A 22,768-nucleotide genomic window follows, 5' to 3' on the forward strand; every position below is an offset into this window, starting at 1 on the left:
ACCACTGGTCCACAGACAAAAATCACTGGTCTTCCTCGGTCTGGAATACCTCCCCTTCCCTCTGTCTTTCCAAATCCTTCCTCTGCTTCTGGCCCTCCTGAGCAGGATGGGACAGAGGCTGGGGAATGTGCAGGCCGCCTGGTCTAGGAAGGGCCTTCCTTGATCGCCCCACCCTCTCCTCTCCCACTGCCCATAGGGCTGGCAGGATTTTAGAGACATCTTTACACTTTTTTTTTTTTACATCTCTGAAATGTTTTTTGGTTTACAAAGGTTTGCTGTGGACATTTTATAAATAATTGAGGGGGCGGCTGGATGGCTCAGCTGGTTAGAGTGCAAGCTCTCAACAACAAGGTTGCCGGTTCGATTCCCGCATGGGATGGTGGCTGTGCCCCCTGCAACTAAAGATTGAAAATGGTGACTGGACTTGGAGCTGAGCTGCGCCTTCCACAACCAGATTGAAGGACAACAATCTGGAGCTGATGGGCCCTGGAGAAGCACACTGTTCCCCAATATTCCCCAATAAAAAGAATTAAAAACAAAAAGGACATAAGTGAGAGTGAATGTGAGCACCCACAGAAACTCACGGACAAAAACCCTCCATCAGCCCATCACCGAGATATAATCAGTGTTTGACTTGTGTGTCCGTCCTTCCACGGCTTCTTCTGAGCGTAATGACATATATTTATAGTTTTCTATTCACCTTTCTATTCAAACCATTGTTAACCTGATTTTTCCACTTCATTTCTTGGGAGCACATTTCTGCATCATTTTGAATGGCACAGGATGGGAACTCGGTGTTATGTAACTCTCCACACTGGCAGGCACTGAGGTGGTTTCTCTTTTGAGTGTAACCATTTTTCTTGTTGTGGAAAGTACATGTAACACAAGTTTATCATTTTAACAATTTTAAAGTGCACAAGTCAGTGGTATTTAGTACATTCAGAATGTCACGTAACTATCACCACTGTGTGATTCCAGAACACTGTCATCAGCCTGGAGGAGTCAATTACCCGGCCTCCATTAGCGGTCACTCCACACCTCCCCTCCCCCACCCCAGCTACCACCAGTCTGCTTCCTGTGCCTACAGACATTTCATATCAATGGAGCCACACACCGCGTGGCCTTTTGTCTGGCCCCATTCACGTGGCAGAATGTTTTTAAGACTCGTCCCTGTTGTAGCTCGTGTCGGTGCCTCATTCCTTTTCATGGCGGAGTAGTATTCCTTGTCTGGATGGCCCCTCCCCACCCCGTGTTGATCTGTTCATTGTTTGGGCGTTTGGGTTGTTTGGACCTTTTGATTATGGTAAGTAGTGTTGGATGAACATTTGTGTACAGGTTTTTGTGAGGCCATGTTTTCAGTTCTTCTGGGGCCCACACCCAGGAGTGGAATTGCTGGATCATAACGGTACCTCTGACGTGTGGAGGGACCGCCAGGCTGTTTTCCACAGTGACTGCCTGTCCCACGCTCCCTCCCTCCAGCACAAGTGCGGTGGGCAGCCAGGATGACTCCTGCCTCAGGCAAAAGGGCTGGAGGCTGAGGGCTGGCACACACTCTCCTCGTTCTGCTTCATGCTGCCCCACTGCTGGATCCCCTCTGGGTGACAGGTACCTTGAGAGGACATGGATGGCCCTGGGTGACAGTGACACATCCCCCCCTTCTTGGGGACCTTGTTTTAGCCTCTGGAGTCTGGGCTGACACTGGTACATCCCGAGGCTATGCCACTTTGGGGAGAAGTTGGCAGGTGGCACAGGCTGGGGGGCTGGAGGGGAAGGCTGGCCTGGTCACGGGGTGTGGGGAGAGCCCTCTGTGTGCATAGTCTTCCTGGGAAGCCCTGGTCATGCCCAGGGCTGCTGTTCTTTCTAGATGGCTGTTGTGGAGGGCTGGATAGGGTCTCCAGCCCCTCTGGGTGGTGGCTGAGGGAGGGGACCTGAGCCGATTGCCATGGGGGTGACATGTGAGGCATTTCAGAATGCCAAGTGCAGTGGCTGGGAGCTGGGGCGAGGACTGAGGACCAGAGAGGTGAAGAAGGGGAGTTCAGAGTCTTCTAGACAGAGGGAACGGTACTGCTTCTGGGGAGAAAATGCTTGGAGAACACTGGCCTCTCAGCCCTGTGAGGTGGGCGTGGGCCAGCCGGGAATCAGAGGAACCAGAGCTGGTGTCGGTGGCTGCTGGGGTCCAGGGACTCAATTCTGAGGACCCCCGTGGGGAGGGAATACACACGCCGACAAGCCCAGGCAGGGGTCCCTAAGCACCCAGGAGCCAGGCCGTGGAGGCCACAGGTCACATCTGCACCCCTCTCTCTCTCCAGAGGTGGGTCCTGAAGGACGAGCAGAAATTAGGAGGGAGGAGAGAAGAGGGACATCTGGGCAGGGGAAGAGCAGAGCAGAGGTGTGGAGGTGGCCCTGTGCAAGGAGAGGACCAGGCTGGCTGGGGACCACGTACTGGAGCCTTGAATGCCTGTCTGAGACAGGCGTCCACCAGCCTCTGCTCAGAGGGACACCCCTCGCTCTGCCCTGAGGATGGCCTGCCCGGTGAGGGACAGCGAGGGGACAGGGAGGGGTGGCCTCAGGGTCCTGCAGCTGAGAGCCCCTGCCCCAGCCCTGCCCTGAGGGGCGCAGGAGCCCAGGATCCCCTCAGAACAGCCTGGGGGCCAGATGACCTTGACCGCCTCCCTCCCTCTCCTTTCAGGGTTTTCCACTCTTGCCAAGGACTGAGAGCATCACTGGAGACAACACTTTGTACTTCAATAGGCACTTTCATCTGCTTGGACGCCTTTGCAAGCCCGGCTTAATTAAGGCTCCCAGCACCCAGCCTCCTAAGTGCTGTTTTGCAGCTGGATGGCGTACAGAACAGAGGGATTAAGTGATTTGTCCAAGACCGCACAGCAGCGCTGGGCAGACCGCTCCCTGGCCTCTGCCTGCCGCCTTCCCTCTCTTCTTGTTGGGTCTCGTTCTGCTGGGCCCTGGGTACTCAGCCAGTGGCCTGCAGCCCCTGAAAATCCATTCTGGCCCTGCTTGCCAGCGGCCAGCCCACGGCGAGCCGGGCAAGGGACCTTTCCGGGATACAGTGGCTGAAGGCGAGGGTGGATCTTTGGGTCTGGAATCTGCTCCCACAGGGCCTGTGGGGCCCCCACAGGGCTGCCGCTGGCTCGGGGCCTCTGGGCACTGGGCTGGACAGGGGTGAGGGGGCCAGGCAGAGATGCCTGGCTGTGGTGGGGGGTGAGATTGGCTTCCCTCCTGCTAGGAAATTCCTTACGTTCTTTCTTTAGGTCTGTGAGCTCATGCGCAAGTGTGGTGGGTGCATTTTATAAACCGGAAAATAAATTATTCATTGAAAAGGAGAAAAACAAATGAATTTCCAATCTGAAGGGCCAGTGGTCGTCAAAGTGAAGGACAGAGAGGCGGCCCAGCCGTCCCCAGGAGCTGGACCAGCTCAGTGTTTGCAACACACTAGCTCCCTGCTCCACCCCTGCACCTGCTCGGCAGCCCTTCGTCCCAGGCCCTAACCCGCTGCCTGGATGATGTCAGGAGCCTCTGGGCTGGTCTCTGCTTCTTGTCCCAGGGTGGCCTGTTCTCAGTCCACAGCCACGGTGAGCCTCTGACAGCGCAAGTCACACGGACTCCTGCTCCGCCCTCCAACGGCTCTCAATTCACTCCAAGTGGAAGCCCACAGCCCGCATGGTCCCCACAGCCCTGGTTCTCTGCCTCCACCCCTGCCTCTCCTCACCTGCTGCTCCCTCACCTGCTGCTCCCTCACCCCACTCCTCACCCCACCCTGCAGCCACTGGCCTCCTTACTTTTCCAGTCCAGCCTGGCCCTTGCCTCAGCCGTGCCCTCTGCCTGGCACCCCCTGCCTACTTGCTGGCTTCTGCCCGCACATCAGCGCTCAAAGACCACTTTCTTTCTCAGCAAGCGCTTTCCTGACCACCTGCGTGAGACCACTGCGCCCTCATCCTGTCCGCACAGCATTGCCCGTGATCCCTCCTGCTTCTTTTCTCATTGCCATGTAGGATGCTGTCACTTTGTTTGTTTCATTTGTCGCCTGTCCCCCAAACTGGAACGGAGGCCCCGTGAGGCCAGGAGAGTCACCACGTCACCAGAAGAGTGCCCGGTGTACCATGGGTGGCAGGAAACGTCTGCCCAACTTTAAGTGCCCCATGGCCCCTCCAAGCCAAGAACTGACGTGTGCCCTGGAGCCTGGGAGGTCCTCACTATGTTACATTTCCAGAGTCAGCTATGAGACAGTTTGTTCAGAATCATGAGCCAGCGGGGTCTCCAGGGATGAAACAGAGTCAGGAGTGAAGGCAGACCCCAAACATCCCAGGGCAGGCAGGACGGCACGGTGGGTGACCAGGGGAATCGCCCCCCGCACCAAGATTTGGAGAGTGGTGGCCCAGCCAGAGACAAGGAGATTCCAGGAGACAAGAGAGCAGCAGGGCAAGCTGTGTTGGGTGGTCCCAGGGGAGAAGAGGGACAGAGAGATGCAGGCCAACACTCAGGACACCTGGTTGTGTCCCCGGCACCAGACATCTGTGGTCCCAAGGGACCCGCAGCACAGCCCCTTGAGAAACACACGTGTCTCTCGAGCTACATACAGTGAGCTGTAAAATGGCTTATGCAGAGCCCTGCGGCCAGGACCACCCGGATGTGGGGTCCCAGCAGGTCGGCCAATCCCACAGCCCAGGTGGACCTCGTCCTTCCTGTCCTGATCTTGAGGGTCACAGTCCCTCCCTAAGACCTGCCCTGGAGAAAAGGGTGCAGAAGAGTCCCCGAGGCCCCAGAAAGAAGAGCTGAGAATCAGGGTGGTCAGACTTAGAAAGCAGAAGCAGGGTGCCAGTCAAACTTGGATTTCAGAGACATATCAGATAATTTGTTAATTTTAGTATATCCCGAATTCAGTTTGAGTACATAAACTTTGGGTATTTGTTCATTTAAAACTCAAATTACACGGGGCATCCTGGGTTTTATTTGACAGTCCCTGAGGTGACTCGGACAGGAGCCCATGTGCATCCACAGAGAGCACGTGTCAGGGACCAGAGAGACCAGCTGAGCCATCTCTGTCTAATGAATGCAGCCCATCTGGCCTCAAGAGTGAGTGCCCCGTCACTGGGAGTATTCAAGGAATAAGCGGAAGGATTCTGTGCTGTGCAAGAGATGGCAGTCCTGGAATCCTATGATTTTTCAGGGCGTGAAACAGACTGTAGAAGGAACTAAATCTCATTTCACAGATGAGGAAACTGAGGCAGGGAGATGGACTGACGGGCTGGCATCCGGACTCCCTGCTTTCTGCACAAGTACACTGCCTGGAGGGAGTGTGGGCCGAGGTCCAGTGTGGCAGGGCCGGAAAGGGGGTTCTGCAGCAGCTGCGCCCCTTCAGCCTGTGTCTGCCTGGCCCTCAGGCCCCTCTCCACCTCACTCCCACATTTGCACATGAATAGGTAGAGATTTCCTGAAGCCATTTTGCCCACAAAAATGCACATTTCTCACCAAAAGGCTCCAAGTCTAGGGCAGCACAGACTCTAGCAAGCAGCCAGGCTGATCCTGTCCCCAGGGGTGGAGGTGGCTGGGCCCTCCCAGGGGTCTGCCTGGCTCGTCAGACCTGGCTGGAACAAGCAAGCCTGCAGGGACCCAGGCTCCTGAGGCCCTCAAACGTTCCCAGGGAACAGAAGGGAACAGGAGTGCGGGGCCCTGCAGGTTGCTGCCTGGGAGCAGACCATCGTGGCTGTTGGTGAACCACAGCCTTAGAACCCATGCCTCCATGCTCACTCCTTCACTCAATAAACACTGCTGTGCTGGGGACGCATGGGTGAAGGAGATGACGGGCAAGGACCTACTCTCAAGGGGCTCAGGGTGGGGCACACACAATAGATGTGATGGTTTGGGTGGCTTATAGGGGCTGGGGAGGCACCAAGCTAGCACTGTTAGAGGGAGTTTTCGCTGGGGTCGGGAGCTCACCTGTGACAATCTGGGGCAAGAACACACTAGGCTGAGGGAGCAAGTGCAAAGGCCCTGGGGCTGGTTGGTTTGGCGAGTTGTAGAAAGAAGACAAGGGACAACAAGGTAGAAGGTGAGGCTGGGGAGGTGACAGGGACCTTGTGGGCTGAGGGACGCTAGCTAGCAGGTTCTGCCTTCTTCCAGATTATGTCTCATGGCACACACTGCCCATGCCTGGCTTACTCCTCTGTCTGCTGTGTCTGGCCTGTGGCATTGAATGGGGTCAGCCAGGTCATTCCTCTCTCTTCTATCCAGAGCCCAGGAGATTGGCCCACAGCCCAGCCAGACTGTCCAAAATGGGGATGGGCTTTTCTTCCCAACCTGTAATGGATTGAATGGTGCTGCCTCCCACCCCACCCCACCCCAAACCCTGCAAAAATCTGTCCAAGTCCTATCCCTTGGTACCTGTGAATGTGACCTCGCTTGAAAAGAGGGTCTTTGCAGATGTAATTACGGTAAGGATATTGAGATGAAACTATCTTGGATTTACAATAGACCCTAAATCTAAGGACAGGTGTCTTTAGAAGAGAAGGGGAAACAAACAGAGACACAACAGAGAAGACAAGGTGACCATGGAGGTAGAGGTTAGAGGGGTGTGCCCACAGCCCAGGGACGCCTGGAGCCTTCAGATGCCGGAAAAGGCAGGAAGGACCCGCCTCAGAGCCTCTGAAGGGAGCACGACCCTGCGACACCTTGAGTTCAGGCTTCTAGCCTCAGAACCGTGAGAGATTACATATCTAATGTTATAAGCCACGCTGTGTGTCATCACCTGTTACAGCAGCCCAACACTCTCATATACCACCCTTTGACCTCTCTTTAACCTGACTCGTAGGGATAGGGGTGACCTCCTCATCTCCTTATATTTCCTGGATAATCTCTTGAACTTCTCATTGGGAGAAGGCGCTTAAGGAGAGTCTAGGGTTAAAGGAATTTGGGGGTCAAATTGTCCCCCCCACACCAGTTAGGCAAACTTGTGCAGGTGACTTCACTTGCAGGCTTCCCCTGTGAAGTGAGGTGACTACAGCACCCACCTCCCAGGGGCAGCAGGGTTTCTCCAGAAGCCCCCAAAGCAAGGATCTCGGCAAAGCTCTCGAGCTTTCAAGCTCTGGGGATGGTGGCCCCGCAGTAGGCTCCCTTCCTCCTGGGCAGCACCCTGGGAAGGGGACGGGGCTGTTTGAGCCATTAACAAACTCTGGAGACAAACGCAGCCCTAATCACATTAGCTCTGAAGTACAAATCAGGCCGGCCCTGGGGCTGGTTTCAAAGAGCCAGGGGATATGTCCGGTTCTGAGGTATCTCCAGGCATTTTGCTTCTCTCTTGGAACCTACAACCTCCTGGGCTGGTGTCAAGGAGCTGGGAAGAAGCCAGAGGCTTCCCTGGGAAGTGTGAGTGTGTCTGGGGAAGTTGGGCAGGGACAGAGACCATCTACCCCACCAGGGCATGTCTGGGGGCCTGTGCCTGGCTCTGCAGCCTGGGACCCCTGCACCCTGACCTGGGCTTCTGCCCTCTATGTTGGCTCATGAGCACTCCCTTCTCAGCCTGGGGCCCGGGATGTATTCATGATGTTTATCAAAGATGGCCTCACTGTCGTGAGTGAGAGTCTGGCAACTGACAAACTGTTAGGAGACAGGGAGGCATAATTGGACCATGCGTTTCATCCTCGGGCAAGCTAGCCTGGGCTTCTTGGTGATGAGAGCCCCACATGAGAGGTAAGAAAAAGCAAGCTCAGACGGATGCTCGAGACTGCTTGCATCCCATCGGCTCACTGTTCCATTGACCACAGCAAGTCACATGACCATGCCCGAGTCAAGGAGAAGCAGCGCCCACCCCTTCCTGAGAGAACTGCAAAGTCGTATTCCAAAGGGAGACGGCACAGGAATTGGAAGAATCTGTGACTCTTCTAGCAATCTACCAGTCTTCTTTTTCTTTTTAACTTTCCAAGTGGTAGACATTTAAAAATTCACCTTAGCATGATTTGTTTATTGTCTTATTACATGATAATGTGTGTGGAGGGGGCAGGTATTTATTTATTAAGCTTTCTTTGTGTCCAGATACACAATCCAGTCCACCTACGAGAATATTCTGTGGCAGTGAGGACCACATATAGAAGCTCTTTCTTAAGGGCACAGTGGTCTCTTGTTGATGGATTACTCCAATTCACTTCCTTTATGTTTTTGTTGATTTGGGGGGGGCTCTACTTCAGTGCTTCCCCAAGTGTCGGTCACCTATACCTGCTGGTGTAGGAAATGGTTGTATATGAGTCACAGACGTAGCAATAGGTCGCACTCAGTTGTACGGTAGCACACTGCATCCCTTTGCATTCTCCTTCATCCCTCAGATGGAAATGGGAAGGTCTCAACGCCAAGGCACCTCACATTGCCTTTCTAAGACTCACCAGTCACTTTTTAACACAGAGACAGCCAAGACGCAGGCTGGTGCTCTGGGAGGGCCCGCTCTGTCCCGAGCGTAGTCATGATTTTCTATAAACTGACCTGTGTCTATGTCCATCCTTCTTGTGTTAGCGGATAGCAATCTTCTAATTACAGGCTGGATATAGAGTTTCCTTAAAACAAAAAATGAGTTGATTAAAAGGAAAAGATTCATACTAGAATGGGTTATGCAGACGTGGCTAGTGCCAGCCCAAATGGTTCTTTACATTCCCTCAAAGCAGTTTCCTTCTGCTTCCAAGATCTGCCCTTAACCATATGTGACACTTCAGATGCCATGTGTTCAGTCAGTTAGTCATTCGACAAGCACATGCTGAGGGGTCTGTATGCATCGCCCTCCCTCTGGGCTATAGCACTGACCCAGGAAGGTAAGGTCTGACCCAGGAGCTCACTACTGAGGTGAGCAGCCTGCAAATATGTGTAAAAACAAACGAATACAGTCATTTCAGACAAGACAGTTGCCACACGGGGAGAGTGACGGGGAGGACCAGCTTATCCAGTGTGGTCTGTGAAAACAAACTTCCCTGAGCCAGAGCTGAGAGACAAGAGTGAAAAGAGGTGCCAGCCACTCAAGGGCCAGCAGGTGCAGAGGCCCAGGGGCAGGAGCAAGACAGAAAGCAGGCTGGTGAGGCAGGGGGCGGACTGTGGATGGGCAGAGTGCAGCAGGAGGGTGAGTTGTAAGACATTTCTTCTGGATGACCTTGCACGTCTCAGACTCAATCAATCATCCTTAAAAAAAAAAATCCATCTACAGAACACTTAAAACTCATTTTTGAAATTAATCATTCCATGTGCTTTAATTGCAATTCTTCCAGAACTACTGTCCTTTTGTTTTCCTGGCCAGATTTCCATGCGTGTCTTCATCACAGGCTGGCAGGGTCTTCCTCCCCAGGCAGGTTGGGCACATTGTCACATTTTTTTTCTTTCTTGCTCATGATTTTGTCTGCTCTTTAGCCCCTATCTGCTCAGGCTTAACAGCGGAGGGTGACGGGGGCTGTGGAGGCCCAGCAACATGGGTCCAAGAGCAGGAGACGCAGGAGCATGGAGGGAAGAAGGGCCAACCGTCTCCTTTCTGCTGACTCCAGGGAGAGACACGTTGGGCCCTTGGGCCCTGGTGCAAGTGGCAGCCCTCTGCCAGTTCCTGAGGATGGGATGAGTTTACCCTGTTATGGGGTCCCCCTCCTGGTCCTCAGGGCTCAGAAGGGGCTGTGTACCATCCAGGAGACCCATCAAGGTTTTGCACAGTTCCCTCAGGACACAGAGAAATCCTGGACTCTAAAATGAGCAAGCCTGGTTCTCCATTGCTGTCCTCCCAACACCAAAGGAACAAAATGCCAGCTGGCCTGCCTGCCCTGGATGTCCTGTGGTCCCAGGGCGCGAGTGGGCTACAAAGAGTGCTAGGTGCACGCTTCACCCCACCTTCCCTGCCTCTCTGGTGGCACCTGCTTCCATTATTTCCTGCTATCTAGCAACTCCCCCAAACTTAGTGGCATAGGCCAACAGGCATTTTATGGGGTTGGCCGGTTCTATTGGAAGGAACTTGGACAGAACACACACCTAGGATGGCTTGTCTGTCTCTGTTCCATGATATCTGGAGCCCCAGTTTAGCAGGCTCAAGTGGCTGGGATCTGGAAGCATCTGGAGACGTCTTTACCTGTCTGGTACCTGGGCTAGGATGATTTTAACTCCAGCTCCATCAAGGACTGTTGCTGGATGGCTGGAACATGTGGCCTCTTCATGCAGCTAGGGCTTCCTCCCAATATGGCAGCCGCGGGTGGTTGGGATTCTGCCCTGGTGGTCCAGGGCTCCAAGGCGAGGGGCCCAGTGAACAAGAAGCTGGATCACCTTTCATGATGAAAGTACACAGTGGTATGTCTACTGGTGGGAGCAGTCCAAAGCCCACTCAGTCTGAAGGGGAGGGGACATCGATGCCCATCTTTCAGTAGGAGGAGAGTCAAGGAAGTCACAGCCAATTTTTAAGCCTCCATGGAGACTTAGCCAACATTTTATCCAACAACCTGGACATCTGCCCCAGAGGCACACGCCAGCAGGTCCTTGTGGAGAGGGCACTCTGCCCAGCGTCTCTGCTGCTTTTGCACTTTCTGTGTACGAACAGCGTGTTCTCCAAGTGCAGAGTGTCCCGCTGGTCCCCAGCAAGAAAGGTAATTTTAGGTGGGACCTGGGTGGCATTAAATCACACAGGATCTCACAATGCTTCCCTTTCGGCCATTCTTACTAAGAGGAGAACATTTCTGTTTGGTGATAGTAAGTTTTTAACACATCACTAACATTTGCAAATCTCCCTAAAAACAAACAAACAAATAAAACAAAAACAAAAACAAAACAAAAACAACAAAGGCAAGCCCCAGGCTCAGAGCTTTGGGCAGGCAACTGCATCATGCAAGGATTTTTTCTTAGCATCATTTTGTATTTATTTTTATGGGTTGCCTTTGGTCCATGGCAGGTGACAATAGTTTTCCATTGGGTTGATGCTGTAAAGTTTTAAAACAAAATTATTTCAATAACAAAGAGATTGGTGGAGACAAAAATATCAGGTACCTCGAAGTTCAGCTGGCATGTATGTACATATGGTTAAAATCATAAAGGTGGAACCCAGAGCCCAAGATGAAACAGGGTCTCTTCTGGGGTGTGCAGCGGCAGCCCTTCTGGGACCTAAACGTCCAAGGTCTCAGAAATGCTGCCTCGCCTCTCTTAACCCTCCTAGCAACCCATGAGAAGGGCTTATTACTGTTATTTCCATCCTGCGGTTGAAGGAACGGGACTCAGTGAGGTTCAATCTCATTGCTCAAAACTGACAGCAGGTGGGGGTCACACCAGAAATGCTGTCTGCCTCCTACAACCAGGCTCCCCCACCAGCCGTCCTGCCCCCCCTGCTGCCGATCTACGGGTCCCGTGCTAGAGAGTCCTGGCTGACACAGACGGACATTTCAAGACCCATGTGGGGAAGCTCCAGAGACGGTAACTGCCCCGGGAGTGGGGGCAGTCCAGAAACACAGGTGTGGGGGAGGCTTGGGGTCGCAAGAGACCCACCTGAGTGAGGACCTGGCCACAGGGTCCCAAGATGAGTCCATAAGTACAAGTCCTGAAGCTCCTTGGGTCTTCTGGTCAACTCTGAGTGTGTGTGTGTGTGTGTAGGGCAAGTGGAGGTCACAGAGCACCTCCATCCCCAATGGAAGAAATGGAGACTGAGGCTGCAGTCCAAGTGTGAGACCCTTTGAGGTGTGGGGCCTGAGGCAGGGGCCCTGGGGACTAAGGATACTACAGTCAAAGTCCACCTGCCCCCTGAGGCACGTGGCACGTTCCTCCTGCTGGAAGCTGCTGGATGGAGTGAAAATTGTCTGATGAGGCCGACTTTGGATGTGGCCTCTGAGAAAGGAGGTGTCCGCCCACCAGCATTGGGATAACCCACAAGGTGCACAAGACCAGGAAGAAGTAACTGCATCGGCTCCGCTTCACCCCAGGGGACACCCTCCATTCTGTCCCATCGAAAGGAAAACCCAGTTCACTTCTAAATGCAAGAGTCAGAGGAAAAGAAAGACATGGAAATAACTGAGCTAAATGCTATTTTACAAAATGAGGCCCCCCCCTATCTAACACCATATACAAAAATGAACTCAAAATGGGTCAAAGACTTAAACGTTAAGCCCTAAGACTACAAACCTCTTAGAAGAAAACAGGGCAAAATCTTCATAACTTTGCATTTGGTGATGATTTCTCGGGCATGACAGCAAAGGCACTGACAACAATAGAGACAAACTGGACTTCATGAAAATAAAAACACGCTGTGTATCAAAAAGTATTATCCACAGAGTAGAAAGGCAACCCATAGAATGAGAGAAAGCATTTGCAAGGCATATATCTGATCAGGGATTAATGTCCATAATACATACAGAACTCCTAAAGCTCAACAACAAGCCAACAACCTGATTCAAAAATGGGCAGAGGACTTGAATAGACATTTCTCCAAAGAAGACATACAAATGGCCAATAAACACATGAAAAGATGCTCAACGTCACTAGTCATCAGGGCAATGAAACCCCAAACCACAATGAGATACCATAGCATACCCGTTAGGACGGCTACCATCAAAAATAAAAAAAAAAATTAAAAAAAAGAAAGAAAGAAAACACATGTTGGTGAGGATGTGGAAAAATTGGATCCCTGTGCATGGTTGGTGGGGATGTAAAATGGTACAGCCATTGTGGAAGGCAGTAGGGAGTTTCCTCAACAAATTGCACGCAGAATCACCTTACGACCCAACAATCCCACTTCTCGGTAAGACCCAAAAGAAGTGAAAGCAACACAATGTGATATATCGATGATGTATTACAGAATTGTATACCTGAAACCTATGTAACTTTACTAACATTTGTCACCCCAATAAACTTGAATTAAAAAAAAAAGAAGAAGAGAAAGCAGCATCTTGAAGAGATATTTGCACACCATGGTCGCGGCAGCATTATTTGTGACAGCCAAAATGTGTGGTAGCAACTCAAGTGTCCATCAGTGGAGGAGAGGATTACCAAATCATGGTCCATTCGTACAATGGAATAATATTCAGCCTTAAAAATGAAGGAAGCTCTGACACGTGGTGCAACATGGAATAACCTTGAGGACATTATGCCGAGCGAAATGAGCCAGTCACGAAGGACACATATTGTCCGATTCCACTCATATGAGGTCCCTAGAGTGGTCAGAGTCACAGAGACAAAGTAGGGTGGTGGGTGGCGGGGTGAAGGGGACCTGGGGGAGGGGGAGGGGGAGCTAAGGTTTCATGGGAACAGAGTTTCAGTTTGGGAAGATGAATAAATTCTGGAGATGGATGGTGGTGATGGTTGCACAACAATGTAAATGTACTTAAGGCCACTGAATTGTGCACTGAAAATGGTTAAGGCGGTAAATTTATGTTTTATGTATTTTACGACAGTAAGAAAAAGGGGGGCATGGAGCGAGTAGCTGAGTGCTGAGTCTAGTCCTGGGCACCGTCTTATGGGCTGACGGGGACGCTAAGCACTTCTTCTGTGCCACTAGCCCCCACGCTCCTTCAGCAGCTGACACTGGCTTTTGCTCGTCAGCAGGGGCTGGCACGTGGACTTGCCCTTGGGGACAGCACACACGCTGCCTTTACACATATGCCGATCTCAGGAACGGCTCCTTGTCGTGCTTGGGTGGAGCATTGGTGGGTCCTAGGGTGATGCTGGTCCTGGGGAAACACAAATGGGGAGCCAAACCGGGCCCACCCCTGCCCTCAAAGATTCAAGTCTTGGGGAGAGAGGGAAAGCAGGCCCCCACAAGTGACTGCATAACTCATCCATCAGTGAATAACTGCGGAGGGGTAAGAAGAGCAGGTGTGGTCGGGGCTAGTGGTCCCCGCCCCCAGGCCCCTTTCCCAGGATGGCGCCTCCCTCCCCCAGCTGCCAATAGCTTACAATCCCAGTTCCTTACCCTTCCCAGAAAGGAGCCAACTTGCCTGAACACGCCGGGAGGGTCCATTTCCCCTGGGGGTAGCCTGCATGCAATGACTGACTGAGAAGGGGGTATAAAAGTGGGGACCCAATATTTTAAAGGTGGGATGGCTCTAGGGTGCCATTCAAGCCCAGAGCACCTCATGGGGTCTGGCTGGGCTAGATTTCTCTGGGATCATGTCTTGGGTTCCTGCGTTTCCTGTCCCTGCCTGGCCTCCCTCATTTCCTTTCAGGTTCCCCCCCCCCCAGGACCCCTCCCTTGATAAACCCCTTGCTCAGGAATCGCCATCTTGGGTTTGGCTTCTGGGGAACCTGACGGAGATGAGGGAGCCTGTGTGGGGAACGTGGCTTAGTGTAGGGTGCGGCCGGCCAGGGGAGGTTCTGGGGACAGACGGGAGGAGCTGAGTGACAGCCTCCTGCAGACCAGGCCCCTCACCTTCCACACACTTGACAGGTGTTCATGTCTTTAGTCCTTAGAGCAAATGACCTTTGAGTGGTGATTTTAGTAACACATCAGAATTAACTGGTAATCTGGGCTTATTATTGCCTTCCCCCAAATTCACGTCCTCCCAGAACCTGTGCATGTGACTTTATTTAAAATAGGATCTTTGCAGGTGTAATTACGTAGTTAAGGTGGGGTCATACTGGCTTAGGGTGGTCCCTCTGTCTAATGACTGATGTCGTAGAAGAGTGACATTTGGACAGAGGCACGGAGGAGAAGCAGTGTGAAGATGGAGGCAGGGGCTGGAGTGAAGCAGCCACCCGCCCAGGGACGCCTGGAGCCCCAGAGGCCTGGAGAGGCAGGAAGGAGCGTCCCCTGCAGCCTCGGGAGGGAGCCTGGCTCTGCGACTCCTCCATTCCAGACAGCCCACCCTCCAGACTGTGAAATAATACATTTCTGTTGTTTTAAGCCTCCTACTCTGTGGTCATTGTTAGGGCAGCCTCAGAACACGGTACACCTGGGTAAAGAGCTTGGGGTGAGGTAAGACCCTTCCAGGCTGGGAGGAGTATGTGCAAAGGCCCCACAGCTGAGTATATGGTGCCTTTGAGCTCTGAGTGAACCAAGGTGTGATGTGGGGGAGAGTTGTGGGGCAGTCAGGGGCAAGAGCAAACAGGACCTGTGCAGTAGATTAAAGATGGCGGCAAATTCTGTGCTACACTGTCTCCTGGAATCTAGGCTGGTCTGGTGGTTTGTGTGATCAGTGGCAGAAGTCATGTTCTGGAACGTTTCAGGCCAGGCCTTATGAAGCCATGTAGGAATTAGGAGCCTCAGATGAGCCACCCAACAGCTGAGTCTTTTGATGCCATGAAAAGCAGAAGAATCACTCCCCTGGGTCGGGTCCAAGTTCCCTCCCCACCGAATTGTGGGTTTAATGAAATGGTTGTGTTAAGTCTCTCATTTTGGGGTAGGTTGTCATGCAGCAGTAAGTGAGAACAGCCCGTTAGGCTGTGTTGAGGGTTGTGATCTTGACCTTAATTGCAATGTGGGAGGTGGGTGGGAGGGTTTTTAGCAAAGGAAAGCAGGGAAATGATGTCGCATTGTCAGGCGAGGGTGTCGGAGGCCCTGGGTCTCCTGAGGCTGTCCAGTTCTCTCAGGGCCCAGCTTTTCCAGCGCAGGCATTGGTCCCTCCCCGACCGCGGACACAGCCTAGCATGGACACCTCTCCCTCTCCCCACTATTTTTTAAAAGAAGAATTTAGGATTCAGATTATGAATCCAGAACAATTACACATTGTTATCATGGAAGAAAGAATCTGAACTCAGGAGCCCTCGACCCTTCACACCATAGATCAGACCAGAGCCAAGCATTACAGGCTGCCTGGAGGTGGGGTGTTCCCTGAGTGTCCCTAACAGCGGGTGGTCTTGGAAGCAGGGCAGGTCAGCCAGTGCAGGGTCTGAGGGACCCAGCCCTCAGAGGAGAGGGCCACACCCAATGAAGGCCTGTGCTCTACACGAGTGACGCCTAGCGCTGGGACAGCACAAAGATAAACAGGATTGGGACATTAAGACCATAATGAAGTCTCTTGGGGGGAATAATAATGACAATAGGAAATAGCTTTGGTTGGCTGGGCCAAGCACTTTACTGGTATTATCTGCTCAATCCTCACCCCCCCCCCACCCACCCCTCAGGTGGGGACCCTGAGGCACAGAGCAGTCACCTGGTTTGTCCAAGGTCACACACCTGGGAGGCAGTGAGATGAGGCCTGGGTGCTCCTCACTGAGGAGAGCAGGTGTGAGAAAAACGAAGTAGGTGTCAGTTAGGTGCTACTGCTATCGTGCCACCCTCCCCGGGCAACCCCCGAGGCCCGAATCCCCAGTGCTTCCCCCCATCATGCAGTCTCAGCCTGATCGGCAGTGTCGCTTCTCGGCTCGGTCCTCAGGACTATGACAGGGACCCCGTGATCAGGCTTCTCAGACCTTGCCTCTTCCCGACTCCCTCCCAAGACTCCAGCCACACTGGCCTCCTGGAGGCTCCTCCAATGTGCCAGGCCTGCTCCCAACTCAGCATCTTTGTTTGCATGGGCTGTTGCCTCTGCTGGGAATGCTTCCCGCCCCCCCACCCCCTCATGGCTTTCTCCCTAAGCACCTTCAAGCGTCACCTTCCCAGTGAGGTCAGGCCAGCGGCCAGGTGCCTCCCAATCCTGCTTTCTCTTTGTGACACTGCCAGCACCATCCACCGTGCCAGAAGGGACGTTCCCCATGCGTGTCGTCTGCCTCATTACAGCAAAAGCCCCATTGGGCAGGATCTTCATTTTCCTTACATGGGTTTCTGAGCTTTGGGGACCGTGCCTTCTTGGCACATAGTAGGCACGCAACAGATATGTGTGAAGTGCATGAGTGACTTTTCAGTCCCTCTTTGGACCCATCATCGGTCTGTACTAGAGGCTGGAAGGTTTTCACCCCAGCGGGACAAGGCCATGTTTGGCCAGGACCACACGGGCCAGCAGAAAAGCCCAAGGCTGGACATCGGTCAGGCTTTCCCTCCCCACCCCCACCCTGTGAGTAACTACCCATGTTCCTTTCTGTAGGGCTGCAGTAACAAAGTACCACAAACTCGGGGGCTTAAACCAAGAATGTACACTCAGTGCTGGGGGCCAGAAGCCTGGGGTCAAGGTGCCAGCAGGTTGGTTCCTTCTGAGGCTGTGAGGGAGGCTGGGCCAGGCCTCTCCCCAGCTGCTGGTGATGTGAGGCGCTGCTCAGCCCCCAGCCCTCCTCCTTCCCACAACCTTCTCCCTTTGTCTCTTTACATGACCTTCCTTTTATAAGCACACCAATCATAGAGGGTTACAGCCCACCTAATAACCTCAACTTTCACTCAGTTACCTCTGTAAAGACCTTATTTCCAAATAAGACCATATGACAGGTAGTGGGGCTCCCAACTCCATCTTTTGGGGAAGCGCACGACTGAACCCATACCACTGCCCATGTAGTTTTCACACCTAGATCACGGGTGTCAAAAAGAAGGGCAGGCGGTGATGACTTGGAGAGCAAATAGGTACAACTAAGGACCCCAAAGCCCTGATTGCCTCTTTTGGGTCTTTTCTCAAGTGATTGGATGTATTTTGTGGGGGGAGGGGAAACCCGGATTCTAGGCCCATTTGGTCAACGCTTATTTTTATTGCAATCCACACGAATAAACATATTCCATACCACATCCTGGTAGAGACTAGTTATATATATATATATAGTGTATATGATATTCAGAAGACAATCTCTACCCTTACTGTGATTGACGTACTCTGGATTTTCTCTTCTGTGGGATTTTATTCTGTTTCCCTTTTTACAAAAGGCTAGTTGCAGTTCATTATATTTATTCTAAGACGCATTGGTGGCATCTACTCCAAGAGTTTGAAAAACATGCTTGAGTCAGTATTCTGAAGACCAGCTATGGGGGTTCCACTCCCCCCCCAGGAAAGTGTCAATTGCCTTCGTTGGCATGGGCCAAGGCAAGGGGCAGAGCTCTGGTTAGTTCCAGTGTGGGAATGGCGTGAATTACCCCATCATGAGAATAAACTGCAAGATTCAGAGTCATCACGAAACTTTGTGACACATACCCCCGCCCAGGCTCCTGTCTTCAAGGCCACATTTGTGTGGACACAGCTGGCTAAAATTCATCTCCCCCACCCCCACCCCCAGCTCGAGCCCCAGCCAGTGGGGCTCAAGGCCTCAAATAGACACTGGGAGACAGGGGGAGGAAGCCACGTCTTGGCATTTCAAGGCAGGTTTTAATCGTTTTCAAATCCTTCCCCCGATTATTTACATCTAGTCCACTGGGGTTCTCTTTTACATGATAAATGTTGTCCATTTATTCGGCATTTCAATGTGCACAGCACATACATCACAATACGGTCGGCACCTGTATAAAACTACAGAGTCTGAAAACAGCGGTATACAGAAACCTCAAACCCCCATCACAGCAATAGAAACACTTTCCGATATTTCAAAGGTCCCGTTACATCTCTATATGCTTCCCATGTGATTCGCTGACTATATACAAGAGGTCAAGGAGGACCGAATTCTGTACTTCAGACATCTTAATTCCTGGCAATTTGATTGGGCTCTGAGACAAGACAACATGTGATAATATAAGGCACCTAAGACAATCGTGGTTCGTTACTACGAGACTGCATTAAACACAGGATGACCAAATTCCATCCCTGTGCCCTCCCCAGGCAGCATGAGATCTCTGAGCATCACCTTTCCTCAAGACTTTCTAGATTCAGTCTAGGGCATGGTTTAAAATTAAAACAAAAAAAGTATTACAGTGCATGGACAGCAGTTTCAGCTGAGTGGTCCTATCTTACAGTTTTGCAAGTGGCTTCTCCCTTCTAGGCCTCGGTTTAAGAATAGTATTTTAAATAGACGATTAGCATCCGAACAAAGCGTTTTAAAAAGGAATGTGAAAGACAAAAACTCCAATCAGATTTTCCAGTCTTGCTGTCTGTAGACTCCCATAAAGTTAATTCGGGAGACAGTTCAGAAACATCTAGGAGAGTATTAAAGTCTTCATGAGACATCCGGAGCATTTCTGGTAGCAAGCTAAGGTCATTTTGTATAAACTCTAAAAAGTCATTCATTAAAATTAAATGTTTGCCATCACCTCGGAACTTTTTTTAAACATCCCCGACCCTGCCTCTTCCATCTTTGCTCCAACGACAGGGGTTACATTTGTAAAATATATAAAGAAAAATATAAGGTTACTTGGTGACCATATACTGCACTCTAACAGCTGTCTGCAAATATTTTCACCATGATTATCCTTACTAAAAGTAAATCACGGGGTAAAGATAGCTCAAACGTGCCAAGGTTCGAATGGGACGCACCGACGCGATCTGCAATCCTTTTTGGCTACAGATGGAAAAAAAAGCCACTTGGGATGGCGAACTTCTGCACCCGTCGGTCTGAGCTTTCTGCAGATTTCGCCAGATGAGCGGTTTAAAAACTTTCGAGGTAGATGTTAAATCCACTTAATCAGGGAATGCAACCGAGAGAAGCAGCATCTTCCTCGGTACAAACTCTGCATTAAGTGTTTTGTACAATTGCAAGGACATTCCACCTAAAATTAACAGTGAGTACTAGCCCAAAGCTTCCCCAGCACAGGGAAGTGTGCTTTTCAATATGTATCTATTCTACTATCTGTCAGGAGGAACTGCGGTCATAAACGGTATTTCATCACTAGAGTTGGCTTGTGGCTGCCAGTATACCCATCTCGTCCATTTCTGGCCTTGCAGTGAGATATTGATGCATTTTCATCCAATTTACAAAATCGCTGTGCTTTTTGCCTCCCCTCCACCCCCAATGGCCACAGAAATGTGGCTGTGGCTGATCCAAAAAAGGAAAACGGGAGTTTTTAAAGTTGTCTAAAGGTCTCTCCCATCTGGTAGATGGAGGAAGATTGACTACAGCAAAGTTCAAAGGTCAGTCTTGGCAGATCTAAAAACGGACTGGCAGCGGAGGACTGGACAGCGCACTTTCTGTACCCGAAGTAAACCGATATGCCCCAATTAATAGCAACAGGGCACAAAGGGAGTGGGGCGCTGGAGGGTGCGAGGAGAGGAGCCTCGCCTGGGAGCTTCCTTAGCGGCTGCCAAAGCCCCAGGAGGGCCTTTCCCCGACGCGGGGGAGCTCCCTGACAAACGTATGGGACGGTGGTGCAAAGCAGGCGGATGTCACTGGCTTTTAAAACACAGAGTAGCAGCACACTTGTGACAAGTTTCTGACAAGTTAAATAAATCCAATGGAAGGGTCTCCACTGTTTTACCAGAATTCAGGGGGTATATATATACATATATATATGTATATGTATATATATATATATACATATATATATATAGTTTGTTTCTATTTTTTTGCCTTTTTTTTCAGAAAAATACAAAACACACCCACAGAACCATAAATAATTTGGTGGCAATATATACATATTTAAATAATTAATTTAAATATCTTACACCGACTCTTGCATCAAACTGTCCATAGATAGAGGTGCACCAAGGTGGCCCTCGGCGCTCCACTGTGAGAGCTGCCGGAGGCTGAGGGAAGGCTCCGTAGGTCACAGCCTGGGGAGGAAGTGGGTAACCTTCATGGTGGGGGACACTCGGTTCCCCTTCTTGGTCTTCCCGGTCTTGCTCAGGGCGATGAACATGCCGGGGTACCTGTGGCACTCATAGGCATTGTAGTTGTTGGGGAGAAGTATCTCCTTGAACTTGCACTCATCCGTGAAGAAAGGCTGGGAGGAAGGAGGAACAGTGTTAGGCTGGACCTCCTCCTGGCCCAGGGACGCTGGGAGCCATGGTCAGGGGCCTCTTTGTGTCCCAGCCCCACTTGGGCTGACAGGTCAGGAGCCAAGACCCTCCTAGGGTGAGGAGAGGGACATGGCCAGCCCACAGCAGGTGGTGCTCCAACCACCCGCCCAACACCTGGCAGCCAGAGAATTTCGCTCCACTGTGTCCACCTTCCAGGCTGCAGTCCTGCCGGCTGGGACACGCCCCGGGGGCTCAGAGAAGGGCTCCCAATGGCACTTTGTGAGGGACTAGGAGGCACCCACGAGGGAGGGCACAAACCTCGTAGTTCCTGTCTTGGGGCTGCACCCCTTGTGTAGGCTGGCCCTTGTCACAGGCATTTGGCGAGGCGGGGTGGGGGTGAGGAGGCTCTGCCAATCCTGTGACCCAGGCCCCAGCCTCAGTGCCGTGGGCCTGGAGCGGTCAGGATCCTGCCCGCGTTCCTCAGCTGGTGCTCTGCCAGCCCCTGTGACACTCACCGAGCCGTACAGCTTGCCCTTGTTGCTCATGGCCACGAAAAACCGACTGGCCACGCCGAAGATGCTCACCACGCCCCGCTCCACCGGCGAGAGTTCCAGCAGGCCTGGGGGAGGGGCACGGGTCATTCCGGGGCAGGGGACCCTGGGTCCGTGCCTCCCTCTCCAGCCCCCTCCTCGGCCTGCGCGCCTTCGGGACCCCATTTCTGGAGTGGGTATAAATGGCCCGAGCTCCCTAGCGCAGGCCACCCCCAAGGAAACCCCAGAGCACAGCGTGCGCGGGCGCGGACTCGCTCTCCTCTGGTGCAGACCCCGCGGCGGCCGCGCCCAGTCCCGGACCATAGGATCAAAGCTGGCCCGGCGGCCCCCGAGTCCGGCCGGGACCTGGGCTTGAGTCCCGGGTGCCAGTGGCTGCGCCGCGCGCCCTATGCCTACGGGCGAAGGCGCTGGAATTCGGCATCCGGAGCCCTAACTTCCGAAGGCGGGGAGGCGGGGCTCGGCCGCCGTGGTGCGCAAAGCCGGTCCCTGCGGTGACGCCCAGAGCGAAGAGTGTTTGCGTCCCCGCATCTCCGCACCAGAGGGACCGGAACCGTAGTTCGCCCGGGTTCCCAGAGCCCGCGAGCAGGTGTCAGCCCGAGGCCTCCGCGTGCGTTTGGGCGAATTGGCAGGGGCGGCCGCTGCCGGGGCCCCCAGCCCTTCCCGCCTGGCCCAGCCCACTCACTGTCGCTCGTGTCCGCGTGCACGCCGCCGATGCGGCCGTCGCGCAGCACCTGGAGGTGGAAGCCGATACCCACGTTGCAGTAGAGACGCCGCAGCCGTTTGATGCCCAGCAGGTAGTCGCCCGCGCCGCTCTGGACGGCCGCCTCTTTGGGCTGAGCGGCCACCGGCAGACGCGCCAGCGATCGCGCCACCAGGCTCTCCCAGCGGCGCTCCAGCTCGGCCTCCAGCGTGCCGTTGGGTGCGGTGGGCGCGGCGGCGCCCCCACGGCCGACCCAAGGCGCCAGTATCGCCAGCAGGACCGCCGGGAGCAGCGCCGCCGCGGCCGCCCCGGGCCCCGCCATCCCCGCCCTCGGGCCGTGCGTCCGTCAGGCGGTCTGTGCGCCCGGGCAGCCGGGGGCCGAGCTGCTCCTGTGGCGGTCCGCGGGAGCACACGGCCTGGGCCGGGACAGGGAGTGCGTGGCCGAGGGTGGAGCGGGAGGCGAGCGACGGGGCCCCCAGGTGCCCGGAGCTACCGGGGCTGCATGGAGCGGCGGGCAGCCGTGAGGGACGCACGGCGAGGATGAGACCCTGCGAAGCGGCGCGCGCCTCCTTGCGCGCTGGGCCAGCCCCGGGCCGAGCCGCTATATATAGCCGGGCGCCCCCTCCTACTCCTGCGGGGGGCCGTTCGCGTTCGCCTGGGCGCCCGGGGCGCTGTGGCGCTCGCGGCTGGTCGCAGGCCGCCTGCCAATCAGGACTGGGGGAGGGGAGGCGGCCGGGGACGAGTGCCGCGAGTGCCACCTGGAGGGTCCTGGCCCCCACCCCTGGCTTCGCCCGGCCTACGGACCTGTTTGTCCCGCCCCTTGCGTCTCCTCCACTTCTGCCTTC

The 22,768-nt window shown here is 53.4% G+C and overlaps 1 protein-coding gene across 1 annotated transcript; it reads right to left on the reverse strand.

The window, feature by feature from the left end:
* Window positions 1–18,154: 18,154 nt before the first annotated feature.
* Window positions 18,155–22,479, reverse strand: FGF4 (fibroblast growth factor 4). The gene is made up of 3 exons (XM_019755605.3): window positions 21,906–22,479; window positions 21,188–21,291; window positions 18,155–20,656 (listed from the first exon to the last, which is right to left on the reverse strand). The coding sequence occupies exons 1-3, from the start codon at window positions 22,243–22,245 to the stop codon at window positions 20,480–20,482; spliced, it is 621 nt and encodes a 206-aa protein (XP_019611164.3). The 5' UTR covers window positions 22,246–22,479; the 3' UTR covers window positions 18,155–20,479.
* Window positions 22,480–22,768: the final 289 nt, after the last annotated feature.

Source organism: Rhinolophus sinicus, chromosome 14 (assembly GCF_057876585.1).
Source record: "Rhinolophus sinicus isolate RSI-liver-muscle chromosome 14, RSI-T2T, whole genome shotgun sequence".
Lineage (NCBI taxonomy): Eukaryota > Metazoa > Chordata > Mammalia > Chiroptera > Rhinolophidae > Rhinolophus > Rhinolophus sinicus.